The following is a 10,737-nucleotide window of genomic DNA, read 5'->3' as shown; positions in this document are numbered from 1 at the left end:
CACGGCAGTATTATTTTATCACTCCTGAGGTAACCCTCTCATATATGGCGCATCCAACGTGAAATAATAACAAGTTCGTTCGAAAGTGTAGTTGAAAGTACATTTCTTTAGTGAGTGTGTCGATATGCCGCCGAAAACGAGAAAAGCGGCCAGTACAGAGCCCGAGACCGACGAAGAACCGCAAAATGGCGGTGATGAAGAAGCTCGCGAGGCGGACACAGCCGACGCGGTGACTACGGCATTGGCCGACATTAATATGTTTTCGACTCAAAATGTGCAAAACATCATAGAGACGCTACAGCGATCGCAGACCGAAGCCCTGAAAGAGTTGTTACAATCAGTATCGTCGCGTACTACGTCGTGTACAGCTCAAGGTCAAGGAACGTTAACGGGCTGCAAGACCACTTTCTCCGGCCAGCCGCAGGAGTCAGTGGAAGCTTTTATTGACGCAGTAGACGCCTATAGTGAATGCGCACAGGTTTCGGATACAAATGTCCTGCGCGGTCTGGCGTACCTTCTAAAAGATAACGCGGCGACATGGTGGCAGGGTGTGAAACAGCAAATTACTTCATGGCAGCAGGCTAAAGAGAATCTTATAAGTGCCTACGGTGACCGCCGCCCGCCCCATCGCTTATATATAGAGATATTTTCATCGCCACAGCAAACGGAAAACACCGACGTGTTTGTGGCGCGAATACGTTCCCTTTTCGCGCGACTCCCCGAGGGAGATATTTCCGAAAAGGCGCAACTTGACATGACGTACGGACTCATGAATAGCAGGATAAGGAAGAGGCTACGGAGGGAGGACTTCGCAACTTTTAAAGAGCTACTCCGCCGTGCGCGAAGCGTGGAAGATTCTTTCGACGAGGGGGAGAGGAAACAAACACCGTCGCAGGCTTCAAGCCGCACGGTGACCTCAAACCAACGCGCGCCTCCCGCTTCAACAACCACGGCGCGTACGGGTACATCGCATGCCAGCGGCGCCGCGGCCGCGCCGCCCCGGGCGCCGCAATCGTCCGCGCTCGCGCAGCCGCGCGCGCCGGCGCCGACGCCTGCTCAACCGGCGGTCGCGCAAGGCACCGGCGCTGCAGTCACCAGTGTCACCACCGCCGCCGCCGCGGACGCGACCGCGAAAAAGCTGCGACCCGTGTGTGCGTACTGTCGAAGGTTTGGACACTCCAAAGACCAATGCCGTAAGCTCATGAACTCAGGTGAGTCCACGTCTAAGAATAACTCTGCAAATAGTGCAAATGTGCCATCTAACAGTGAAACAAGTGATATTAGCTTTTATAGTGTCGATTTTAACCCGTGCAATATCACGTCGAAAGATAGATCGCAAAATCCCTATTTTGCTATGAGTGACACATGCAGCAATTTGAGCCCTATTTCGTATAATAATAAAGTCGAAAGTGGCACTACTCATAATTCTTATGAATTCGATGGGCCAAGTGGTAACAAGATTCCTGCATGTAACACTATAACTATAGGCGAGAAATGTGTACATTGTTTGGTACCTATAGCTTTTAAAAATAATATGTGTGCTAATCATTCCTTGCAAACGACTAACCCTCATTCATGTAACGAACAATTTCGCAGCCGCGGACCGCTTAAGTCTACTATAGTTCCGATGTGTTCTAGTAATAATTCAATAATTTCAAGTGAAGTCGCGCGAAAAGGTTCGATGATGGATAGTCGTGAACAAAACGAGCCTAATATATCAAACGGTCCTAACCCACTTTTGTGCGTATTTAATAATAATCGTGCCTGTAACAATAATAATAATGATTACTCGTCGTTCGCGTCAAAGTGCATTAACCCTTCAAATGGCAGGGGCGTTACGGAAGTTGACATGTTTTTTGACGCGGACTGTAGTAAAATTTCTGACGATGAGTTGTTAAATCTGTACATGACTTATGTTGATGGGGATTGCGAGACAGTGAGTCGAACGACAAGACCGATTTTTAATATAGAGATTTTAGGCGTGAAAGGCACTGGTTTGGTAGACACGGGAGCGAGGCGGTGCGTCGCGGGACACACGCTATATGCTATTCTCTTGCGTCGGAACCATCCGCTTCGCACGATAACGCGCAACATTAAGCTTGCTGATGGGGTGTCGCGTACAATGGAAGTACTAGTTACTGTATTAGAGGTGCGATTAGAACAGGAAATCGTTAAAATTCCGTTCATAATTTTCCCTTACGCGACTAATAATGAAACGTTGTTAGGCATCGATTTTCTTACTGCTGCCGGGGTAGATATTGATTTCCTCGAGTTGGTATGGTGTTTTAGCAGGAACCGCACCGTTCAGTATAAACTGTGTTTCGAGCCTACTTCGCCCAGTGTAACCTGTGCTGCCACAAACGTCCTACGGGCTGACGAGGGAAGTCATCTTACTCCAGCTGAGCGTCAAGCGCTCGCTGGCGTTCTTACTAGGCACGCACACGTCTTCACACCAGGGGGAGCTCCGACCCCTTACGCTGAGCATCGGATAGAAACAGGTGAGCATCCTCCTATAGCAGTACCGCCTTATCGACTCAATCCAGCCAAGAAGGAGTTGATGAAGAAGGAGATTGATAAGATGTTAAAAGACGATATCATTGAAGAATGTGAGTCAGCTTGGAGTTCACCAGCTCTGATGGTGCCGAAGGCGAATGGTGAGATCCGGTTCTGTGTGGACTACCGTCGTTTGAATGCAATTACCAAGTCCGATACCTACCCGATGCCACGCATCGATGACTTGTTGCAGAATACGAAGCGAGATTGCTACATGAGCACCCTTGACCTTCGTTCATCGTACTGGCAGGTAATGTTAAGAGAGGCGGACAGGGACAAAAGCTCATTTGTGTGTCCTTTAGGTACCTTCCGCTTTAAGCGTATGCCATTTGGCCTGAAAAATGCCCCGGCGACGTTTCAACGGCTGATCGACCGCTTACGTTCCTGCTCAGCATTAAAAGACGTAACTGTCTTAGCTTACTTAGACGACCTTCTAGTGATCTCGGAAGGTTATCAACGTCACTTACAAGACCTCGAGGCAGTTTTCAAACGCTTGGCCGAGTTCAACCTCCATGTCAACAGGGAAAAGTGCGCTTTCGCGCGTGAAAGCGTTAGGTACCTCGGCCACGTCATAACGCAACAAGGCGTTTCCACCGATCCTGATAAGGTGAGTGCTGTACTCGAGATGAAGGAACCAGGTACCTTGAAGCATCTGCGAACCTTTCTACAAACGTGCTCGTGGTTTAGGAAGTTTATACCAAACTTCTCTAAGGTTTCCGAACCACTGACACGCCTAACTAGGAAAAATCAAGTCTGGATCTGGGGATCAGAGCAGACTCAAGCATTCCTTGAGCTGAAGCGCCTTCTGACCACAGCTCCAATTTTGGTTCAAGCTGACTTCAGTCGTCCTTTTATTCTCAGGACAGATTCGAGCAATTACGCCCTTGGAGCGGTCTTACTTCAAGGTGACGGGAACGAAGAGCGACCTATAGAGTACGCCAGTCGCCTTCTTAACGCAGCGGAGCGGAACTACTCCACTACGGAAAGGGAAGCTCTCGCAGTGGTGTGGGCGGTAGAGCGTTTTCGACCCTACCTGGACGGCCAGCCGGTCGTCATTGGCAGTGACCACCAGCCCCTCCGTTGGCTGCTGTCACTGAAGTCACCAGCAGGGAGGTTGGTACGTTGGGCCCTTAGACTCCAAGCCTTTGATATCCGTTTCGAATACACTCCGGGGAAGGCGAACGTGGTAGCCGACACGCTGAGTAGGCCAGTCTGCTCCGGGGACTCCCGTGAGGACTGCGGAATCTGCTCGGTCGTGGTCGACCTACCAAAGAAGAATCCAGCAGAGTTGAGGCGGGAACAGCTCGCTGACCCCGAGGTGGAGAAGATTATCAAAGAAATCGAGGGTTCCGACGAGGTGGCATCTCGACGATGGACGGAGCGCGGCTACTTAATGGATCAAGGGGTACTATACAGGTACAACCCCGATTCAGATAGTGAGACCCCACAGCTCGTGATACCCAGTAGTCTCAGAGCGGAGATTATAAAGGAATGCCACGACTCGCCGGTAGCCGGACACCCTGGCGTCGATCGTACGTATCAGAAGGTTGCCCAGCTGTACTACTTTACAGGTATGCGGAGAATAATCACTGATTATGTCAAAGCCTGCATACACTGTCAACGCTACAAAGCCACAAATACCAAGCCTCCAGGTCTTTTGCAGACACCGCTCATGAACCAGCGCAATGAAGTGCTGGCCATGGATTTATTCGGTCCTTTGCCACCAGGAGACCAGGGGGAGAGGTGGATTTTCCTCGTCGAGGACACTGCTACCCGGTGGACAGAGCTATACGCACTCAAGGACGCCACCGCTGAAGCTTGTGCGGTGATTCTCGTCGAGGAGTACTTTATGCGTTATGGTCTACCACGTAGAGTCATTTCCGACAATGGTGTCCAGTTCGTATCCGCAGTTATGCGTCAGTGCATGGCAGCTCTAGGGATAAAACAAAATCTCGCCCCGTTATACCACCCAGAAGCCAACCCTGCGGAACGCAAAAATCGAGACATGAAAGCGATGTTAGCACAGCTCGTGGAAGAAGACCACACTTCTTGGCCACGGAAGTTACCGGTGATTCGGTTCGCTTTGAACAGTGCAAGATGCCGCACCACAGGTAAATCACCCGCTTATTTAACTTTCGGGAGGGAAATGCGGTCACCTACAGAGGTCATCCTTGACCTACGTGCCATCTTGGATAAAGATAACTTTGTCCCACAGATAACTCCGTATCTCCGATCATTTTTAAGCTCCTTATCAGGTATTCGGGAACGTGTGGAGGTCCAACAGGATAAAGCAAAGCAGTATGCCGATACGTCGCGCCGACCTTCAGATGAATTTGAGGTAGGTGACTTAGTCCTCCTTAAGTCGCATCTGCTGAGTAATACATCGAAGGATGTAACTGCTAAGTTTCTCCCACGTCGCGATGGACCGTACGTCATAACAGAGAAGGTTAGTCCTACGACGTACACAATCGCTAGCACCGACCAACCGGATATTTCTCTCGGTAGATACCACACTCAGGACCTTACCCGTTACCAAGGTAACGATGACGATACCCCTCGACCTGTTATTCCTAAGAGGAATCGTGGACGTCCAGCTAAGGCTGATAGGAATGATAGGGTACTAGTCCAGGAGCGGGGGCGTTCTCCAGGACTAGAGGGGGAGCATATAGCAAACCGAGTAAAGCGCGCCACTCGTGGACAACTCCCGGCGCGATATAGTAATTAAGTAGAGCGGAAGCTATGGCCATCCGTCTCGTTCTAACCTAAGACGCAGAGTTGCCGTCCCGCTCCCGCGTAGCATCATGGCGAGCGCGGATCTGTCTTGTCTCTCGACACACGACGCCTCACCGCGCTCTCGAAGAGTTTTGTTTATTTTGGGAATAATTAATGAATAACGGTAGATTAAGTTTAGTGATTATTGGGTTTGAACCCCCAAACTGTGTGAACAAAAATAACTTGCTAGTGTACGGATTCTGTTGTTGTGATTGAATAGATTGACTATAACCTACACGGCAGTATTATTTTATCACTCCTGAGGTAACCCTCTCATAGACTTCTTTAGACATTCTAGAACCTCTTTAAGCTTGACGTTACGTGACATGACAGACAGTGTTGAACATCTTGACAGGTAAGTACATAATAGGGGTGATTATTAAAAAAAAATATTTTTTTTTGTTCGGTAAATGAAAACAAACAAATGATTTACAAAGGTTCCTTAATTACAGTTTAAAGTTAATTGTTTTAATGTAACGTATAATCTCTTAAAATATCAATAATTTGTTAGCACCTTATATAACAGTTGCACTGCGTGTGCTATCAAAATCGTCGCAGACTTATCTTGGTCTAAACTAATCATTTGAAATACCAAATGAAATGAAATAGCAATACCTAAGTTGTATCTCCTAGTTTTTAACTAATTAGTAAGGTAGCGCATGTTTATGCAACAAATTCTGTAATTAATCAATTTACGAGTATCCATTAATTACATTAACGGCGAAAACGCTGATTCACCTAAAAGCCGAAGATAATCAAGTGACGTGTACGGGCTAGATACAGGGTGCCTGTGATTTTGGGGCTTAACTAAAAGTATTATAGTCTGTCAAACTAAATATTTTGGTCTAAAACTTTAGAAACAAACGCGCAAATTAGTTACGTTTTGTTCAAAAATAAGTACATATACTTATTGTTCAATGTTGGCCGTATTTTTATTTTTGTCAAATGCTTCGATGATGGGATCCATGAGGAAATGAGGGAACTCCTCAAATCTTGATGGATTTAGATCCAGACATTGAAACTGTAAACGTACCCAAAGCACAAAACTGTTTCGTGATATTACTAGTTGGCCAATTTGGCCATACATCAGGAACGTGTCCTGTAAAATGCTGCGTCCCCCAATAACAAAACTTAGACAAACAATGGATACACAAAATTAGACTTAGAAAATTAAAAACAGACTTCAAAATCAAATATAGCTATAGCAACTAATATGTTTGAAGTTTTAGACAAGCCAAATGGTTACTATTACTATACTGGTCATTTATAATACCACAAAGCAACTATTTTTTAATTTCTTGTCGAACCACGTCAGGAACGGGATTGGCATTTGGTGTGATACCGTTGATTTTAATGCGAAATTATCAATAGTTATCATACCGAATATCGACTTCTTAGTTTTATTATTGGTCTATGGTTTTTTAAGCCCCTCGTTAAAAGCAGCCTGTATAATCTAAGCCTCACGCTCTCCCTCTAAAGGATTAAGATAACATCTGATAAAGCATTTTGGCAGGGCTTTATTGTTTGTTTGTATAGGTGATTATAATAAAACTGATATTGTTACGAGTAGGTAAGAGAACCACCATATTATGACTTCAATAAAATCATGTAAAAACTACCAAGAGTTAGAACAAGAAAAGTCTGCAGTGAGTTAGATAGCATATACCTAAGCAGTGCAAGTGTAATTTCATATGCCATAATTTCAAAGAAGTTTCTTGGTCTAACACTATTTCAATTGAAAAAAAAACAAAGTGTTTATTTTGCAGAAAACAGTTTTAATTTCATGTGAGAACTGGCTCTTAGATATAGTCGCCACTCCTCCCCAGGCGTTCCATTTATATCTGTCAAAATAGAATAAGTATTTGAAAAGATAATCGGCTTGAGCCATTTCAAATCTTTAAGTTCATAACTTTCCTAAGTTACCAGACGATTCCGCAGATTCTCCTACATTGTTATTTACTTTTTTAGAAGAAGAAGAAGAAAGAAGAAATACATTTATTTTAACGTCACAACATAGTACATGTAAAAAAAGAAAAGTATGCAGACATAAAACAGATTAGGACGCTAAAATAGGATCCCCACTCAGCATGATGCCGCGGCAGACCGTGGCGCTGGTTTTCTGTGGGGACCTGACTTAATCTAAAATTGAATGGCGACACGTATTACGCCAACGACACACAAAGAAATTATTTACATTGATTTAAAAAAAACATGAAACATGAATGAAAGCTTAATAATACATTTTATAAGTAAATACTACAATTTAATAGCTTTTGGAACTCAAGAATAACGAGCATATTAGGGCATATAGCTGTTATTGATAAGCTTAAGCCATTTAATGGGGTGTAACCCTCAATTTTTCTATCCTACCTTGGAATTGGAATTGAAACTTACTCGGTACTTAGAGGATATGGGATCGATTTCTACTTCCCCTCCCTGTAAACCAATAAAAGATTTGAAAAATTATGAAAACTTGGGGAAAAACAATGAAAATGAAACCTATATCACCAACACGAGTTTTACGCGACCTCAAATACTAGCGACTGTGCCAACTCAAACGCAGTGTCAGTACGCTTGTACTAATGTCAGTACGAGGGAGATGCATTGTGAGTAGCGAATATGTCAGTGTCAAACTTGTGGTAACGATGCTAGTTGAAGTTTAGAACTAGCAACATTGGTACAAAATACCACAAGTCGGTATCATAACGTGTAGGTTTGTTAAATATTTTTGAATATCGACAATGTTTACAAATTACAAGCATCGAACGGTGCAAATATAAGTATATTTGTACGGCGTGCTGCGTAAGTTGGCTGTAGACTGTAGGTAACCTTAGGTACCACGCCGCGTAGCCAAGATGCCATTGCCAATCGATTACGCTACATAGCGATCGAAACGCAACTGTCACTGTCGCACTAATATGGAAGAGTGATAGAGAGACACAAAGCGTTTCGTTGTCGAAGCGATAGCGATTGTAACCTTGGCTAAGCCCGCTGTACTTACACGAAGCTGCTAGGATCAGAGTCAAATTCGGCGGCATGCCAGTTGGTACTTCTTGAGTTTGTCCAGGGCCTGTGAACCAAAATAATGTTATATCCTCTAGCCGCCCAAAGACCTATAAAAAGGTCTCCTGTTCCATTCTAATTTGAACTTTGTGTTGACAAAATAAAATTTAATTTTGCTTGGCAAGGTTTGACGTATGGGCGGCTAGAGGATATGTCCGAGGATAGTAATAAACCTAAGTATTTTTAGCGACTATTAGGGCCGCAGCAGTAAGGGCCACCACATACTAGTGTATTTTGAGCGTCGGCGACTAGTCAGCGCTATGGAAAATAGTGTCGGTGCGAATCTGAGGGCCTACCGCGAAGCACGTTCGACGTGCTGCCTCTGTCACACTTGTAATTTCGTACTTAAGTGTGACAGAGAGGCAACACGTCGAATGTGCTTCGCGGTAGACCCTCTGTGCCACCGTTGCATCGAGCAGAAGCCATAGAGTTGACTAAAAAACTGAAAATCGTAATAAGATTCCAAAAAAAATTAAAACATTTGCCACTTTTTACTAGCACGTCTTGTATTTATGTATAAATAGATTAGATTAGATTAGGTGATTTATTTCATGAAAGACAATTACATAATAAGTTTGTATTGATGTCAAAAATATAAGAATTTCTATCATGATCGTCAAAGTAAAATAAAATAAAAATAATAAGAATAATAATGAAATCAGATTATAGCTCCAATAAGGATTGTCGACACAATTAGAATAAGAGTAAGTAGGTAAATACTTACAAATCCAAAATATAAATTCAATAAGTAAATTAAAGTACTTTATTAAATGGTAGGAATAAAATTACCTATAAATAAATTATCTTAGCGTGTTTACAATCAAATAAAATAGTAAATTCCTTTTTTTAATTAACACGCAAAGATAATTTATTTACTGGTAATTTTATTTAATAAAGTATTTTTATTAGGCCTGAGAATATAGCAAATGACTCAACTTATCTGCCGTTTTAATTTGACAAACGATGTACCAAACACCCTGTATAATAAGGGACTACTAACCACTGGCGTCTATAGTTGTTGTTGGCAGATCGCGCGTTTTGGGCCGATCTTAACATTACGTCATACGTGCGACGGTGATGATACGGGTGATTGGGTCTGTAAACAGAACAAATAAAGACTCGTTTCACGTTATTATAACACCAACGAAGAACTAGAGACAATTGTTTGACATATTTTTTTTGAAGCCACAAATGGTAATCCCGACATTCCCGACTAACTCTGACTATCTAAGCTAAACCGCTACCTATGCTAAATCGGTTGTGTATATACGACTCCTATACAGTGAAAGCCAACCAAAAGCTTTTACTCATTTAAAAATAAAGTGTCTCATTGATAGAATAAAATGTAATTAAAGGTAATTCAAACTAAAAACCTATACCTATCTCTAAAGAGGGCCCCTGGGGCATAGTGCCAAATCAACCAGCCGTTTGGCCAAATCCGCAAACAAGCTCCGAGCTCCCGGCCCCCACGGAAGTAGTAGTAAGCTAAATCGATTTAGATAAAATTTGGTATGGAGATAGTTTGAGGACTGAGGAAGGACATAGGATAACTTTTATCATCATCATCATCCCACATTCACAGATCCCACAAAGCACACGTAGACGTTGGCTCGTTGGATGGACGACACCCGGAAATTTGCGTGTCACTCCTGCATGAGATTAGCTCAGGACCGGGCGTACTAGAAGAGAGGCCTATGCTCAGCTGTGGGCGATAAAGGGCCGACATGATGACGATGACAGGTAGAAACTAGTAAAAGTAAAAATCCTCCGTGCACGTGAACTTTGGACAACGACAAGGTAAGAATGCAGTACAGCATTTCTTTCCCTTTTTCTTGTAATTCGAAGGATACGAAGGTTACATAGTCACGCTAACTAGATTATGTGAATAACTTACGGATCTACATCCATGCACTGCAAAGATAAAAATACTATACTCAATTTTGATGGTATTACATTTATCGTGGGCGCATTTATCGTGCACGACACGACGCGATGTAATGCATAGTCTTAAATCTAACATTAATCGGGTAGTTCTTAAAAATATGTCTGCGGTCTAAAATGTATGACGAGTCGTGGCAATTAGACGCAACCGCAAATATATTCTCAGAGAATGACGAATGGCCCAGTCACAGATTGAACGTTCTAATCGCAATAATAATGCGGCAACGACCATTTCGATATTCGAATATTTCGGACGTCAACTGCAGCATTATTGCGGCGGCGTTGATGCCACGGTAATGTCAATAAAATGAGTAATGGCTTGAACATCATTCATTTTATCAAAAAAAAAGATACAGCAGCGATACCAAAGCCGTTGCCGCGGTTAATTAATGTTACTTTAATGTTACA

The 10,737-nt window shown here is 43.5% G+C and overlaps 1 protein-coding gene across 1 annotated transcript; it reads left to right on the top strand.

Annotated features, from left to right (window-relative positions):
* Positions 1 to 5,278, top strand: LOC134678129 (uncharacterized). The gene is made up of 3 exons (XM_063536579.1): positions 1 to 1,389; positions 1,597 to 2,553; positions 5,029 to 5,278. Exons 1-3 carry the CDS (start codon positions 125 to 127, stop codon positions 5,276 to 5,278), a joined length of 2,472 nt encoding a protein of 823 aa, XP_063392649.1. The 5' UTR covers positions 1 to 124.
* The last annotated feature ends 5,459 nt before the right edge of the window (positions 5,279 to 10,737 follow it).

The sequence above is a fragment of the Cydia fagiglandana genome, chromosome Z, assembly GCF_963556715.1.
Source record: "Cydia fagiglandana chromosome Z, ilCydFagi1.1, whole genome shotgun sequence".
In the NCBI taxonomy this organism is placed as follows: domain Eukaryota; kingdom Metazoa; phylum Arthropoda; class Insecta; order Lepidoptera; family Tortricidae; genus Cydia; species Cydia fagiglandana.
Note: the sequence above shows the minus strand (reverse complement) of the source record. Positions and strands in the feature narration are given on the sequence as shown.

Excerpts from the sequence above, each read along its gene's own strand:
- LOC134678129 (XM_063536579.1), top strand. The coding sequence starts at position 125 with ATGCCGCCGAAAACGAGAAAAGCGGCCAGTACAGAGCCCGAGACCGAC. Across the intron at positions 1,390-1,596 it reads AGCAATTTGAGCCCTATTTC|CCGCGGACCGCTTAAGTCTA; the intron begins GTATAATAATAA and ends ACAATTTCGCAG. Across the intron at positions 2,554-5,028 it reads CTCAATCCAGCCAAGAAGGA|CACCGACCAACCGGATATTT; the intron begins GTTGATGAAGAA and ends CACAATCGCTAG.